This window comes from Lepidothrix coronata, unplaced genomic scaffold, assembly GCF_001604755.1.
Source record: "Lepidothrix coronata isolate B3197 unplaced genomic scaffold, Lepidothrix_coronata-1.0 Scaffold37, whole genome shotgun sequence".
NCBI classification, from domain to species: Eukaryota; Metazoa; Chordata; class Aves; order Passeriformes; family Pipridae; genus Lepidothrix; species Lepidothrix coronata.
Genome location: NW_016690217.1, coordinates 4,740,096 through 4,757,842, shown reverse-complemented (window position 1 = coordinate 4,757,842; position 17,747 = coordinate 4,740,096). Strand labels below are relative to the sequence as shown.

At 36.7% G+C, this 17,747-nt stretch overlaps 1 protein-coding gene across 2 annotated transcripts in view; it reads right to left on the bottom strand.

Annotated features, from left to right (window-relative positions):
- The window catches only part of LOC108496152, a 34,736-nt gene extending 19,284 nt beyond the window's left edge, over nucleotides 1-15,452 (bottom strand). The window contains exons 1-7 of one of the 2 annotated variants that reach the window (XM_017812573.1): nucleotides 14,913-15,452; nucleotides 11,376-13,904; nucleotides 8,716-8,898; nucleotides 5,702-5,869; nucleotides 4,801-4,902; nucleotides 2,019-2,129; nucleotides 297-475 (exon numbers count right to left, since the gene is read on the bottom strand). In XM_017812573.1, the coding sequence (XP_017668062.1) occupies nucleotides 297-475; nucleotides 2,019-2,129; nucleotides 4,801-4,902; nucleotides 5,702-5,869; nucleotides 8,716-8,898; nucleotides 11,376-13,904; nucleotides 14,913-15,024 (3,384 nt within the window). In that variant the 5' untranslated portion in view covers nucleotides 15,025-15,452. The remainder of the gene's footprint in view (nucleotides 1-296; nucleotides 476-2,018; nucleotides 2,130-4,800; nucleotides 4,903-5,701; nucleotides 5,870-8,715; nucleotides 8,899-11,375; nucleotides 13,905-14,912) is intronic. The other variant, XM_017812574.1, reaches the window with a different exon arrangement.
- Nucleotides 15,453-17,747: the final 2,295 nt, after the last annotated feature.

Genomic DNA, 17,747 nt, shown 5'->3' with positions numbered 1-17,747 from the left:
GATCTGCTCCATAACCCTGCCAGGCACCGAGGTCAGGCTGACAGGCCTGTAGTTGCCAGGGTCCTGCTTGCAGCCTTTTTTGTGGATTGGGGTGACATTCGCCAACCTCCAATCATCTGGGACCTTCCCAGAGAGCCAGAACTACCCAACAAGCCTCCTTTATACACCTAATACAAAACCCTGTAGTGATGACATTATCTTTTAAATAGCACAAGTCAAGATGATGCTTGAGTACAAAACTGCTGCACTTCATAGTTCAAGACACAGCCTGATTCCTCACTAGCCACTCTCCTTACCTTCTTGTGTTTGTAATAGTGCAGGTAACCATTGTGTTTCAGCACAAACCACCTCTTTCTCCAGCCCTTCAGAATTGCTGACTGTGTTCGTTTATGCAGATATCCTCGGCAGGTAGGTCTGGGGGTGTTGGGGTAACGGCTGATGTCTGATCCCACAATCATAGTCAGGATATCAGGACCTAAAATATTACATGAAGAGTGCAAAAACATAGGCCAAAAACAGTCTGTCAATATCTTTTAACATCCATGTAGTATATGGAGCAGGAAGGCAGTATTCTACCCCATGCCCTTGTCCTCCCAGTGTAGCTTCTGGAAGCAGCAAAGAGCAGAGTAGCCTAGAAAACAAATCAAATCAAGCAATATTTGGCCTTCTTTTAACATGAATTCAGGAATGAAACTAATTTTGTGTCGAGGGCTACTAATGGAGCCAGCTATCTGAAGACTCCTCTTAAAAAAAATTTTGTGACCTCCCTTTGCAAGCAGCATTTTGGGTGGTTGTGTATTTTATCAGTTAAGAGAAGGGATTGAATCTCATTGCTCCAATGGGTGCACATAAATTGAGGTTTATGCAAAAATTGCTGAGAATGCTCTTAGGGGTACCTTCAGGCTCTGCCATCTTACATATGCTCATTAGAATTCTTTGTTTTCCATGCCTTGGGGTTTTCTAACCTTTCCTGTGCCCCTCATCGAGGGGGCTGGCTGTTGGAGGCTAATCTGTTCTAAAGCTTCTACTTACCAATTGCAAAAGGTAAACATACAGAAGATATGATAGGTTGCAAGATTTTCCAAAAATATGTTACTATCAGTGAGATACAAAATCATAATATTTGGTGAAGCTATCAATAGATCTATGATTTTGACCTGAAGGCCTGAGATTCTGACTATATCGACACTACTTCAGAGCAGGTAGCAATGCCTGAAGGAGAATTGAGAAATGTGACTATGACATATTTTTATCTGCAAAGTGTTTGCTGGATCTCTTTTTTCGGGTCATGTGACTTTGGGAATGCTGTCTGTGTGCCAAGATTTAGTCCAGAGGCTGTTCTCTGAGGAGTTAAAGTACCAAGTAATCAGAGATTTATCTGCTAAAAGACTCAACATACTCTTAAATATAGTAGTGTGAATGGCACCTCTATAATTAAAGAATATGGAATGTGTCAAGTTAAATTTGTCACTGTCTTGTAAAAGCACTTTATTGAATTTCCTGTGAGCCTTTGTCAAAACCTTATCTGGGATAAATAAGGGAATGGCAGATTAACTTCCAGCATGCAAACATGGGTATCTTTGGGTTTTAATCATCACAATTCTAGGAAGAATATACTTGATTAATATCGCTGACTGTTTCTGTGGTGGTGTAAGAGGATGCCTCGTGAAATGACCTCTCTGCTCTCCTGACTAGACTTCAGGTCTTGGCGACACAGAAATAACTACTGGGTGCACTGAAGGAAGATATGAAGTCTCTCCCTGAGGAAGTATAAGGCATAAATAAGGTATTTGTGTCTCTGCAGTCATATGTGCTCTTTGGGAAATAATTTTACATGTCTAGAAGACAAGATCTAGATAGAAAGGTGACTTAAGCAATACTATTGTATTAAATACGAATGCATTAAACTGGTAATTAATATTTCTGTTGTATACATCACCCAGTTTTTCTGGTTGTAATTGGAGCATTGAACAGGAAACCTGACCCAGTCATGTAATTTATTGTGATCTCAAAATTACCTTTCCTTGCCAGATTGGCGGCTTCTGAATGTGGCATGCTGGTGACATCAGTTCCATTGACTGCTATTAGAATATCCCCAACCTGAAGCCCAGCTTCTTCAGCTGCACTATCTGGAATTAAAAGAAAAAAACAAAAAACCCTATCAAAACCTCCATTTTATTTAGAGTTAGGATATCAAGCATGGCTGTGCAGAGAAGCTTTTCTAGCAAAACGTGTATCTGTTCAACCAGATTATGCTTTAGGGCCTTCATGATTTCAACTTCAAGGTCAAACAAGTTTTACCGAGCAACGTTAGTCATCTGTAAACGAATATTCAGGATTTGGATTGTGGGGCAACACTAGATAATCACTGGCAGTTGAGAAATTTAATTAAAAATGCCATTAGGATTTAAAGATGCAAATAATAATTTCAGTATCTGAGGGTTTTGGCCTAAAGTGCAAACAAAGATCTGGTGCAATGCTCAATAAAGCCAGTAGAAAAAAAAAAATCTATTATTCTGATGAGCTTTGGATGTAACTCCAAAAGAATACTTTCTGTGCTGATGTTTGTCTTTGCTGGTTAACTGAATTTGGCCAGAGAATTTTGAGGGGTTTTGTTAAAAAAGTTAAAAAAGTGTCAGTGAAGGAGGGAGTGAATCAGATTACTAATGCATGACCTTTCATTTATTTGTTAACCATTACAAATCACATGCACTCCAAAATAGTGCTCAGACACATGCCAGTCAGGAATGGAAGCAAACTAGGGAAGTGATAAATATGCTCCATTCACCAACACATAGTTACTTAAATCTCAGTTACAAATTTATCAGACACAGTTTTTGTTTTTTAATTTACAATGAAGCATTCCTAATGTACTGTGACAAAATGTTTCTGGAAAATATTATTCCACGTTCTCACTATTTAATGTAGTATTTTAGAGATTTTTGTACCCTATGATGCAGTAAATGGGATGCTTCAGTGTATTTCTGAGGATGCTTAGACATTGTAGGGAAGAGATTAGTAAAAACTTAATAATAAACAGGCGCAATAAAGCCATGGTCCACACTCAAAGGTATTACAAATTCTCAAATGTCAGCACATTTTGGTTTGTGCTGGCTTTGAGGATCCCATACCAGATTTTATGATCATAAGTGGTCTTTAAAATATTATTAAAATAATTATTATAGAATCATAGGATGGTTTGGGCTGGAATGGACCATAAAGGTCATCTGGTTACATCCCCCTACCACGGGCAGAGGAACATTTTGCTAGGCCAGGTGGCTCAAAGCCCCAACTAGCTTGGCCTTGAACCTGTGAAGAGATGGGGAATCCACAGCTGCTCTAGGCGACCTGTTCCTGTGCCTCACCATCCTCACAGTAAAGAATTTCTTTCTAATATCTATTCTGTTTAAATGAAATGAGTCATATGTTGAGAAAACACAATTTTTCTAGATGTTTGTCTGAAAAAAAACCCAACCTTTTTTTATTCCCCACAGGTTTAAAGCAACTACACTTGAAAACAACATATAAATAAATAATGTGAGTAGCTAGACTTAATTTTCATTAGTAGATTAGCAGGGATAAATTGCTAAGTTTCAAGGCTATTGTTGTATTCATTACCTGTGATTTTATTTGTATTTAGGTAAGGAACTAATGAGTTCACAGGCCTCTGAATTCACAGGCTTTCCTGATATTGTCAGGAAGATGGACAATGTAATACATAAGGTTGGTAATAGTGATAAATCTATTCTTAGACGTCTTGCTAGAAGGCAAGCATTCTTCTGTGGGATGACATTTAGCACTATATCTGCTTTCTGTAATAAGAATCTATCACAGTCTCCTGTACCTTCTGCTCCTTCTCTAATTCTACTGTACTCATCCTGAGATGCAGAGAGCAAAAACTACTCTAGATATGGGTGAACCAAGCTTTTAGATGATAGCAGTAAAATGACTCTGACTGCTTGTGTCTCATTCTCACTGCTGTTACTGATACAGTAAGCTCTTAGCCAGATTTCTAAGCTGACAGTATACACAGAGCCAATGATTTCAGAGACCTTTCAGTGATGACTCCCATGGTCTAATTCCTGAGTGAAACTGGCAACACCATTATGAAGACATGCCATCATTGCTCTCTAGAGGCATCATCTTATACTTCTTATACTTTTTGTATACTCTTTGTTGACACTTTTTTGTTTACTCTGTTGGGTTTTGGAGTTTCTTTTGGGGTTTCTCACAATCATCATACTACCCTGAAGAAGTTAACAGCACACCTGTTATGGCTTACAGATGGCTCAATGGAAACCCATCCAAGCGGAAGTGTCCCCAGTCAGTAAGACTTTTGAAAATGTTAGAAGGATCTCTGCATGCCCCATTTAATTCTTAAAATCATGTTGTCATTCATGGATGTCAGTCCACAACAGTTTTAGACTCTACATCTGGATGGAGGCTGAATACAGGCACTTGCACAACATATCAGTTGACATGGAAGGAGACAGAGCAGTGGAGTCTGTTTTATCCCCAGGGATACTAGGGTTCTGAAGCAGTTTCTCCCAAGCAGTTCAAGGGTATGCTATTAAACACCTTGCACCCACTAATTATGGAAATTATTCATGTACATCTATATTAGATATTAATACAAAACAGATGCTCTATACTATGTAGATCATATTATATCATGTAGATATATGATTATATCAGTATATATAATATACTAAATATTATGTATTTATTTTTATACATTGTCATAGGAGAAATTAACCGGTACAAACACAAGACAAATTAACCAATACAAACACAGCTTACTTGTGTCAACTTCAGTCACAAGGATAGGCTTTGAGAACTGGATCCTGAAACCCCAAGGATAATTACCAGTTCCTTTAGCAATCTTCACTGTTCTTTCTCGAACTGCAAAATTGGAAAAAAGAGATATCCTTTTTCTCTACAAGTTGAATTTAACAAGCAGCAGGCTGTTCTCAAAACTTTTTGTAGGCACTGGCAGTTACTGTTTCTACAAATTGTTGGGGCGCTTTCAGTACCTAGCTGTTTAGTGCTGGTCCTCGGAGAGTGCCACCTCTCACACTGTGACTGATCAAATATTCTGAATGATTTATGAATTCCAACAAAGAACAATCTCCTGGAAAGCTGCAGGAGTGTTCAGTTTGTCTTAGATCTTTGAGCTGTGTTACTTTTCAGTAACTTAACATCTGAAAAGTCAAGGAAAAGCTCTGATCTCCCTTAAAGAGTTGTTCACAATATCTTTTTGCACAACAGGGTCTAAGCTACAAGTAGAATAACCTTCATAGCAAATGATTCTTTCCTTTCTGGATCCACTGTGTTTAAAATTTTGATGTGGAAGAGATTTTATGGTCATTATAATAATTTATGACCATCAGTATCTCTCTATGATTTTGCCAGGCTTGAAGAAGTTATGAAATTACCCTGTCTTTACCATTATCTCTTGATAATTATGACCTTTTACCAGTTTCAATTTTGTCAAGTAATTATGACATTTTGCAAGATGTTAGGTAAATAAAAACTACTTATTTACTTCAATAATCTTTTAGAGTTTTGCATTCATCTTTTTCCTGTCTTCAGCATAAGCATCCAGCATCTTCTGCCACATGTTGATCCCCAGAAAACCTCAGAGTGCCAAAAATAAATAAATTTCTATGACATTTATTATCTGTTCCTCTAGCCAACTTACTTGCCACTGGTCTAGGTCTTTTGCTGAGACATCTGGGACTGTTATCCGGAGAGACATCATCTCCTCTGAAAACCCAGGAAGCAGAATGAAAGTTTTCTGTATAAAAACCTCTGTCTTCATTTTCAGCATATAGTCCCAGATCTACTGATCGAGCATCCTCTGAATTTACTGCCATGATGATAAAACAAATAAAAGTTATGTCAGTAGAGAAAATGGATAAAGAGTAACAGACAGTTATTCTTAGCCAGTCAGCATGGAAGAAGTGCCACAAGATTTTAATGAACTGTTTGTAATGTCTGTACAGAGTTCCTTAATTTTTTTTAGTGTTAAAGGGACAGTGTGTGAAGATTTCCAAATATAAGACCACAATACTGGATGCTATTGCATATTGAACTTGAGTAAGAAGTCTTAATGCAAACGGTCAAAACAGGAGCTACACCTCTTTAAGAGAAGTCTGGCTTTAGCTGATTCTTAAGCTTTCCTATGTGGCCCATTTGATCAGGAAACCAAACAAGTCTAGAAACTTAGTAGTATAAGTTCAGTGCATATGGGAAGACAAAAGACAAGTAGAAAAGTATCAGACATGACTTGGGTAGTGATGACCATATTTTCTGTTTTCTTAATCTTAGCTCTTCCAGATGTGTAGTTTTGTTAAAAGTGGGGTGAGGAAATAAGAGTTGTTGGTGTTTTTTTTTTTTCTTTTAACATAGAACTTTTGGCTTGTCCTAGACTGTTGTATATTTCACAGCATTTCACAGAATATTCTAAGTTGGAAGGGACTCACAAGGATCGTCAAATCCAACTCTTAAGGGAATGGCTAATACAGGGATCGACCCCACCACCTTGGAGTTATTAGCACCATGCTCTAAACAACTGAACTGATCTCAGGGCATGATGCTACATGTGTTATCCCAAGGATTTTCAGGTTCATATTTTATATTAATTTACATTCAAAATGTCTTGCACTGAGTCCCCACGGAGATGGAGCTCTAGTTCTCTGCTGAGAGTAAAACCAGAAATGTTCAGGCTCAAAAGGCAAGAGGATGGCAGGCAGCTGTCTGTGTGAGAGGTTATAAACAGCAGTTTGACTATGCAGGAAAAGGCTGTGCATGACAACATCCCAAGCAGATTGGAAGCTGGAACTTCAAAGCTAAAACTGGATGTTGAAAGTCACGTAAAAGTATACATCATCAGACACCGTGCTAACAGATAGATTGAAAATATAAATTGTCTGAGAGGAAAAAAACCATCATGTTCCTTTCAGTACTAAATGACTGGTAAATTGCAGCTAGATTTAATGTAGCTGGAGATAGGATTTGCTTGCTTTGTTTACCTTTATTAGAAGTCACAATTATGTAGAATGATTTCCAGTTTCAAACCAGAAAAGATAAAAATTAACCTCTATTTTGTTTTGTTTGGGAAGTTACTTCCTGAATATATCTAAGCGGCCTTGTAACAGACAGTTTGCTCAACTATATCTATGTAGACAAATACTTCACACCCATTGTTTTTTCCCTTATTATGCATGAGATGGCATGATTAACTGTATAAAAAGCTTCTAGCAAATAAAAAAACAAAAAACCAAATAAATAAACATTACTATGCTGATATGTTTGAAGCACATTTTAGCTTGCTAGCCTGAATGCATAAATTAATAAAACCTAGACTAGCACCAAGCAGTTCAGTATAGCACACTATTTTGCCAGTTTAATCTGATTTTTTTAATTGTAGTAAAGCTTAAAATGTGACAAATATGCAAAACTACAGAAACACATACTGCCACACTGGCAGCATGGAGTTATGCCAAGACATTTCTTCTCTCCTCTCCTTGAGTTTTCAGAACAGATATCAATCTGAGTGTCACAAACAAGAACATTTCAATTCTTCCCAGCTGCTGGAAACAAGCATGAAAGAACCTGCTGCTTCTAAATATCAGTCAGGGTTGTCTGAACTCTGCAAACATGAGGGAATAGCCTAACTACCAAAGCAAAAGGGACAGAAGTGTCAGGCCTGTAGCATACCATCCAAAATGATTAGACATAAGAATTTGTGGAAGAATTGTCTGTTCTGGAGATCATTTTGGGTTCACACCATGTGCTACCGAAAGCTTTATCTCAAGGAAAGCAATTCTAGCTCTTGCAACATGTTCTTTTCTATATATATACTTTTTCTATAAAACTAATACGTGCTTGAGCTAGTAAAATCTATGGTTCAGCTTTTTATTCAAGAGAAATTACTGTTGAAATCAATGAACAGTTTATCTTGGTATGAGTATCTCATGATCGGTTTCTTGAGCTCAGGTGGTTTGACATTGAAACTTTCGAAACTCATTACCATGGTTTTTAATCTCTTTTAGGGGTGAAGAATGAAAACTGCTACCAATAAAGAGCTTTTTTTATTTCCATGTGAAATGTCAGTCATTTCTGCTACTTTGTTAACAGGCACTAAAAACTTAGGGATTGGCTCAGTTACCTGAACACAGGTACCACATTAGATGCCTTAGGGTATCTTGCTTGCCATCCACGTCTGTGGTGAGGTGACAGATTTCTTAATGAGACAGTTATGGGTCTAACTGTTTCAGCCAGTAGAGGCACACTGAAGGACAACGTAGGCAACAAGCCCAAGATATAAGCTGAAGCAGGTGGTTTCCTTAGGGAGGAGAGCACAGTCCCACCTCAGCATTGCTTTGACATAAGTGGGCATAAGGATTATGATTTTTGCTATAACCTCAAACCTGCTGCCACCCGTGTGTGCCTAGAGTTTGTCTTAATTGTATATGAACATGTATGGTTTAATCAACTTTTTTTCAGTTATATTGTTTGCTTATCCAAGGAGAAAGGATACTAACTACCTGTAAGGAATAGTTCAATTTAATAAAATATGCTTGGTCATGATTATGACTAAGATAGACACTCAGGCTGTGAACAGAAGATCAGTTTCCTCAGCTGAAAACCCAGTCAGAGTGCCAATCACACAAAGGGGAAAGATCACAATTGTAAGACTGGAGTACTCACTTGATCCCTCAGTGATTGTGCTGTTTATGGAGCTTCCTCCAGTTGAACTGCATTTTTTGCTGTCTTTGAACTGTTTCCGTCTTCTGGCCCACTGGTCTATTGCATCCTCCTGGGAACTGTCACTTGCTCTGGTGTCCTTCTTCAAAGGTAGCTTTCTGGTTTTATTCATTTCTGATTTTAAGTCTAAATTATAACCAGATATAGTTTGTGAGGAATGTGTGAGACAGCTTCTACAAGTAATTATAGTGTTTAATATTTCCACATTCTAAATCCAAGAGTAATCTAACCAAACTTACAAATGAAAATATCAAAAAATACTGAAAATATTCATAAAGTATGCATTTTGGACTAACTGAGACCTTCATGCAGAGAAAAGTAAAGTCACCTGTAGTTAAATACCTACACAGCCATTTGTGTCACCATTTTAATGCAAAAATGTGTAAACTGCCCATGGATTTTATTTAAAGTGCTCATGCATTTTTAAATGGTCAGTATGGAGAGATATATATACACTCCTATTTGAACACTAATAATCTTGAAAGACATACATGAAGATAAGAGGAGGATATACCTTTCTATTTTAGGTTTCTTTCTAGGTAAAACAGAATAAATTTATTTTTGTATTACTATTTCACCTAAAAAAGTATTTGGAAAACAGACTTTGTGTTATATTCTCTTCTGAAAATGCAACTGTAGCCACGGGCAAGGGCAGACAGGGAGAAAACGAGCCCAACCTTAACAGGCTCCCTGAAGGATTGTGTCTGTGCTCTCACGTCTCTATAGCCTCTGTCTGATTTCACTAGATCTCCCTCAGAGATCCAAGAACAGAGCCAGGGCATTCCAGGGCACTATTTCCAGACCGTTGCTGAAAGTCAGGAAGCCTATCTCTTGTAGTGCCCTTTGCATGAGGGGCATGCTATCCCCTCTGATAACAGGGAAGTCCTCACAACACCAGCAGACTTCTAGATTGCCAGGGCTCCTCTCCTCCGTTCTGTTTACCACAGTTGCATCTGTTTTTCTCCTCTGTTCTAGATATCACTCTTTGATGAAAAACACCACATTTCCTTTCCTGTGTCACTAGATTACTAAGCTCAGGAAGTCCCACATTGCCCTTTGTTCCCCTTGTCTTGACAAAGTAGGCTGGTAATCCTAAACTACAAGTGGATTTTGATTCCTATTAAAGAGTTTTAAAACTTTAAATGCTTATACTGCCTACAGGATGTACATGTTTATTTATTTGACGTAAGACCTCCACAGCATTGCTAGGAATAACACAGAAGGAAAATTAAAATACAACCCTAGACCAAAAGAGGGCCAAAGTTACAGACCAGGTACAAGTAGATAATTCTTAGTAAGGGTCAAAAGTGGAAGAGGAGAGAATAAAATAAAAATGCAAGAAATAGCTACACCTCACTTCTGTGCTATGTGTTCAACTGCTTAGGTCTAATGTCAAGGTTTTTGACATGTATATTTCCTTTGGTCTCTTCATTCTGTACTTTGTTCTACAGAGATTTCCATTTAATAAATTATTTATTTTATATATTGATACTGAGATATTGATCTATATAGCAATATGTACCTACATACCGTATCTATATAGTTTATATAGACTTCAGATATTTTTTAAATTTCCGTTATCAATGCCAAACAAGACAACCACGGAGGTCATACCGGTATTTTTTGCAGATATTGTGAACTAAAAAGATTTTTAAAAAGCTTCTGATGCTTTTAACTAAGGTTCTTTAAGACATCTTCCCATAATGAGAAAATACATATTTTTCAACAGTATAAACCTCTTAACCTCCAAATCTGCTGCGAACATTCTCTTCTGGACAGGACAACCTGAGGTATATTTGCATATAACCTGATTAATATTAAAGGTTAAAACTAGAGTGGTTGGAGTGATATTTCAAAAAGAGATACGCATATATTTGTTGTACATATTCATAATGTAAAAAGCCCCTACTGTAGTGTGCAAGGTCCCTGTATGGCTTAACAGTTTTATGATCCAAAACACTAACTTTAAATGACCAGTTATGGATATGGGTAAATGGGTTATAGAAGGGAAGACAAGAAATTTTGTAAAATATTAACTATTGAAAATAAGTCTTTTTTGTAGGCAGATTTTTTAAGTATATAAAGAGAGGAGAAAAGAAGGTTAAAGGATCCCCTCTGGTCATTTCAAAGCATTTAAAGGTTCATCCAGAGCGAAGGATGAGATGTACTTAGAACTCAATATTTGTTTAGATCACATGTATTAAAAAAACAGATTTATGTGATTTTAAACACTGACTAGAGCTTTGCGTTCATGCCACATGGCAACTGCTTTTACTATTCCTGTAGTGGTGTTTGCTTCTCTCAATACATGTATAGGATGAGTGGAATGTTTGATGTAGGAAACCTGCTCCTTGATCAAAGCTGCATTAAACTTTTTAATTTTTTTTTTTTTATTTAGGGTACTTGGCTCTACAAGATGGCTTCTAGGATCCTTAACACATTAACTGCATATTACAACCACATGGCCAAGCATATCATACCATAATGATATAATTGTAAACTTCAAATAGACACATATTTTCCAAAAAACCACAGATGTCACAAAAGCTCTTAGGCAAAAGGTGTGTAAATGATATTAACTTCAAAAGTCTCATAATACCTACCTTTCTGACTAATCTGTTTTACTGATGATAGGGTGATATCTGCATTGTCATAATAATTTTCTTTAATTTCAAAACCTTTCTCAATTTCTTCAGAGTTGGATTTGGGTAAGTGAGGTTGTTGATGTGCTCCAGGCTCTCTCCTTAAGGTATCATCAGTTGACTGTTTACTGCAAAAGTTCTCTGACCTTTCCTTAACATTTGAATGTTCTGTGATATTCTCTTTCTTTTCTGTACATGCAGAAGATGTAGATAATGCAGAAGCGTCTGCTGAATCATGGCAATCAGATTCAACAAGGATATGCCCACATAGGTCTTGTATCTCAGAAAAGTTTTCTGATTCTTTATTTATGTCTTGCTCCTTGGGATCTAACCACAAGGATGACAGCAAAGATTTTTCTGGTATACTGCAGAATAAGTTAGACTCTTTTCTTACTGCAGAGCCAAAACATTCAGATGTCAATGTAGTATCATCTTGGATCAATCTTCCATCTAGTTTTCCATTTATCACTGCAGAGTAGATTGGTACTGATCCTCTCCGTTTATTTGTTACCTCAGACTCTGCAGAGGGTGGGTGAACATTTAGCTCTAAGGCTGAAAGCTGTTTTGGGATGTTTTCTGTAGATGCATAATTAGCACTCTCCTTGTCATCAATGAATTCACCTGCAGGGCTTCTAGAATGTGGAGTGACCTGTACCAGCTGAGCTTTGTTTTGCCATTCCACATGCTTTTCTATATAGTTGTACTCTGGTGTCCCTTTATCTAAAGCTTCCTCAGTGGACTCAGAGTCTTCTTTCCACATGGTCAGATTTCTCAGAGGCTCTTCACACCCATTTTCCTTTTTCTCATTTATAGTACCACTGGAATGAAGACTCTCCAATAATGTTTCTTCTGTTTCTTCACCTTGCCCTGCACAGTCTGCATAGTCATTCAGCAAATAAGTGCCATCTAAACTTTCTTCAGGCTCAGATGGATAAATGGTAACACTATGATCAAATGATGTGAAAGCATACTGATATGAAGACTTAAGACTTCTCAAATTTTTCAGTGGAGAAGTCAAGTCAGGGCACTTGCAAAGCTCTGTTAGTGAGGAGGTCAAGTCAGGACATTTAGAAAGTTCTGTATACTTTGTATGAATATGTGAGTTCCTGTTATAGACATCCCCTGCTTTGGTCTCCTTATGCAATACTTTTAAGGATGGCAATGAATAAAAGCCAGAATCCCTTCTAGGGTCAATTGGTGATGGTACGTTGAGAGTAGTATCTGGGAAAGACTTACTTCTTGCTGTTTTTTGTCCTGTGTCTCTTCGTTTGTCACAATTATTTCTTCCTTGACCTAACACATTGTTCTTACTGATACACTCCTTCCCATTGTTTGGGTTATGCAAAACATTAATAGCTACAAGACAATTTGTATTATTTATTTTTGACAAAATTATTTTGTCTTTTGAAAAATCTTCCTTTTCATTGGTGTGGTCTTCATAGTCCTCTTTGTTAAGTTTACAGAAAAAATTTTCTTTCCCCCAAATACTCAAGGCTGTAGAGAGGCTGTCAGAGTCCTTTCTGCTATTAATAGGGTACAAAGACACCCCCTCTGCAATTGTATCCAGATGCATTTTGTCACAGTCAGCAAATTCTTTAGGTGGAGGGAGAAGTGTACATCCATCTGGAAATGTATAATCTACTTTTTCATGAAAGCTAAAAGATGACTCACAATCTGTATTACATGGTGCCTCTGTTACAGAATAATCTGTTTCACTCCAATACGTATCTTCATGTTCCTTGTTGAATGCTTTGCTCTGTGCCTGCTCACCAGCTTTGATGTTAACCTTCAGATTTTTCTTTCCACTAGTATATTGCACTTGAATTTCTTTTGCTTCAATGTTCATTTCCAAGGAGGCACTTCCGTTGATGGCAGTTTGAATTCTATGTTTAGAGGATCCCCTGTATTTCCCATTGTCTTCTGCTGAATGGTAAGTTGAAGGACACTGGTACTTTGAACATTTTGAACCTTGACTTTTCTGGTATTGTCTTTCATGACAACGTTTTTTGTTCTTAGAACTTTTCTTTTTTTCAGCCACAATGTTTGTTCCAGAATCAGATAAAGAAACATTCTTAATTTCTACTTTCAAATTAAAAGAGCCATATTTTACTTCTGCAGAAATTTTTCCAGTGGTCAAGGTAATGGACTCTGAAGAGTCTGGCTTGCCCCACAGTGTAATTTTTCCTTTGGATGAGCCCTCTGATTCACCAAAAGTTACCGTAGCTAGGATTTCATCTTGCTGAGGAGAAAACATTTTAGGAGGGCAGTTCTTTTTCTTCTTTCCTTCTTTTTCACTGTCTGATATGTTATCAAGATCTCTATCTTCAGAAGCTTCTGAGCTACTCTGATTCTTGTTTTCATGATCTTTGCCATCTTCGCCAGTACTCTTTATATCTGGTGGCTCTGCAAAGTGAGCCAGAGCCTCATCTGCTTTATTTTCAAGGCTTCCTACACTTTGCTGGCATTTACAAATGGATGATAACTGTTCATCTAATTTAAAGCAATAGAAAAGAAAAAACAATTTTTCCATGATTTGGTCAGCAGTATCATAAATGTGTGATTAACTTTGAGTTACTTTTCATAGAAAATACCTATTTTATTTCTAAGATGTAGTGTATTTTACACAACATTAATTTAAAATTTCAGTATTAACTTGTTTTATCTTAATTATTTGATAAGTAGTGTGAAATCAGTTTGGGCCATGTTAATTAAATCTGATTTGAGAAAATCAATATATTAGCAATTTTTTTAAAAATGAAGTTTTGCATTTGTTAGGGGATAAGATATACTATTTGCATGTAGTAAGAGCTACACTTTTAAATTTTATAACTCCTCCCATTATTTACTTAGTTCCTGTGAACACACTGGGAGAATCAATATCCTACTGCCTGCTTGCAGTTTGGGGTAAATTCTATGGAATGTGACTTTTATAATCCTTCTACACGTGAGCAAACAAAGGGATTAATTAATATTATCACAATCACAGTGCAGATCAGTGGCACATTGCAGGAGATGTGAGCCACAGTTCACAGGAAAGCAGAAGAAAGTTACGTTTTCTGGCTGTACTAGGCAAAATTTCATGGCATTCATACAATGACATAAAATTCTGTCTTGCTTGGGCTTTTTTTAGAATAGGTCATGTGCATTAGAGGGTAACTGTTTACAGTGACATCTACCTAAATAGGATTAGAACAAGCTGTTAAACTAAGGCAACATGGAGAAGTTTACACCAAGAATGATGAAATTTTGAGGCAATTAAACAATAACAATATATTTGGAAAGCCTTTGCCAGAAATAGCTAGGCTAGCAGCTCAACTAAAACAAAACAATAAGGCCCACCAAAACGCTACCTGTATGTAGCCACACTGGAGTGTAAATTATTTCCATTTGACAAACAGCTTTAGGCACAAATGTGTTTCTGTCTTGATGAATAAATGAAGAATAGCCATATATGATTCTGATGATTTTACTTCAAATTAAATATTTTTGCAAACTTACATTCTCTGGAATCAGAGCTCTTTCTGCCCTTGCAGCTTTTTCTTCTTTTTCTACTCATTTCTAAGAACCGAGGGCATCTGTGTTCCACTTTTCTGTGTGGGAGGGAAAACATTGGATAAAGAGAAAGCTTCTCTGGAATAATTTTGCTCTCTAACTCTCTCCGGCTTTCTAAATTGTCTTGTTTCCTATGTAAGGACTGGTTATAATAAAAAATAGAAAAGTTCTAGCGTAGGAACTAATATGTCTATTTCTTCTCTTGGTTATTTAGAAACAAATTCTGAAGTTTTCCAAATAATAGCTTAAAATCAATAACGAATGGTCTCAGCTCTGGGGCCTGAACCAATACTCTTTAAAGTCTGTAGAAGATTTGAGCAGTGGCTGACCTTTTACAGTCTATGATTTTATCTGATTCTGATTTTTAGAGATTAATACATTGTTTTATGCATTCATTTTAAATTCAATTTCATTTATACACATAATGAAATACTTATTAATAATTGTTTTCTTCTCTTGAGAAAACGTCAGACTTAATATTAAGAGAATAAAAGGCCTCTCCTAGGACTAATTGCATCATTGAGCTGCACGTAGAGCAAATCAAGACCAACCTTAGCCTCACAGTTTGGGTTGCCCCTTGAACCCAAACTGTCACCCAGGAGCTGAGCTTTGCATCCATGTCAGTCATTTTCTTGCAACTGATCATTTAGGATTATCTCTCACTCAGGGAAGACGTTAAATTTATATTGAATTCAAGCAGAATAGCTTGAATTTACAACTGTAGGGCTTTATTTTTTTTTTTTTTTTTACAGTGTTGAAATATAATGAAAATGGTTCACTTTCAAAATTAGGTCAATGTGTTAGAATTTGCTTCTCTTTATTTATTACAAATATTTTGTATTCTATTCAAAATTATCTTGAAAAACATAATTCATGTTCTTTGAAACAGGAAGTATTTGAACTGCTAATACATCATTGGCGTGGTCTTGAAAATCAGTAGAGTTATGTTGGGAAAAAATCAACTTGTTGCAAGTGTTATTAGTCATAAGCATCTTTAAATGTTTATCAGAACATAAACCACATCATTGTGGAAAGAGCATGAATGAATTTTTTAGGCTACAAACCTACCTAGTATAATGAGGATGTCTAAATTTTGTTATGATCATTAGGATAAAGCATTTTAAATAATTATGTTGACATTATAAGACTCATGTTACATGTCACTGTATGCAGTGATACATAGCTAGCCAAACAGCTGGGAAGTAGTACTTTCAAGACACAGTCATTGACTTCTACTTCTGAAAAATTTTAATTTTTTGTGAGGCCAAATGACTGAATATGCCAGTGTTCTTATTCCTTCTCCTCTGTCTTTTTGGAAGACACTATAGGAAGACTGAGGCAGTCTTGTACTTATTTCACAGTAGACACTTCAGAATGTTTACATTGTCAGTTTTCAGCATGAAGCTATACCTCTATTTTTTCCAGGAGTCTTCAGTCAAAGCTTGGCAGACAGCCAAACGTGCCAATTGAGCTCTGTTTTCACCAGGAAGAATGAGCTTAAAGTCAAATACAAAGCTTTAAAGGACACAGAGGCAAGAGCTGGGACTGATACTTATCTGTAGTTTTGGATATGCCTATCAGTTCCAGACAAAAAATTAATATTTTCTTAAAGAGTTACATATGCAAGTATGCCAGGACTATCAACCTCATATTTAGAGGTGCCATATGTAAGATCTGCAGATTGATGACATTAGGAACAACAGCCTAACACAGAACCATAATGTGATTGTGATAGTTGAGGTTTCAGTTATAACTCATTAAGTTGCAACTGGGAAAATATTTTTACTTCTAGGAATTCTCTCAGTGCAACTTAAGGAACATGCTACACAACTCAATTCCTTCCCCTCCCCTTTCTCTTTTCCCTTTTTGACCTTCATGGTTGTGTTTCCAAACTACTTTCATTTGTTATACTACTTTTTGTTGTTCCCCAGGAATTCCATTTGCATGTTTTCCCACCCCTATTCTAAGGTCATGAAATGGTTAATCTCAATATAGGAAATGTGATTTGTAATTGTTACTGTTAAAAATTGTTTGCAGATCAGCAACAGCTGCCTATTCTACTTTAGTCTCTCTTTACGTTTGATGGTTAATTGTACAGCCGTATGCACCACAGATTATTCTTTAAACAAATTCTGAATTTTACTGAATGTTGAATGCAACACAAGGCCAGGGATATATTTAGTACATGAAGTGTTTAAGGCCTAATTTTTAGGGAAGAATAATAGGCATGTCTGTAATCAGTTAGCAATGGATTTGAATTACGATGGCTTTGGGGATAAGGTTAGCATGGTTCAAGACAGATGGAAGAGTAAAAAAGTACCTAAAATGTGGAAAAAGGAAACACTGCAAGATAGATACTTGAACATTAAGGAGATAGAAAGCACTGTGGATCAGTTATAATAAAAATCATATTCATTTCAGTTTCTTCTCATAGATGAAATTTATGTTTTGCCAAGTTTCATAATGGTAAAACATCACATGACTTTGCAGAAGAAATTCTAGGTCTGAGATGATCAGTAGTTTTACTGCTACTCAAACAGCATTTAGTGGCATGGGATACTCTGGAAGTTCTGAAGGTAGATAGTGTTGGCTCTGCATGACAGGATTTTAGGAAGTGATCTAGTACCTTCTAAAATTTAAAAGTCTGAGCAAGTTGCCATGAAACCATCAGTAGAAATAGCCAAAGGTCAGAGCCGTTTATAGAGGTAGGATTATAGATTTTGCCATGTTGTCAAAGGTGAGACTTAAGGTATAGGTTAACAGGATGATTAGGCTATTTTT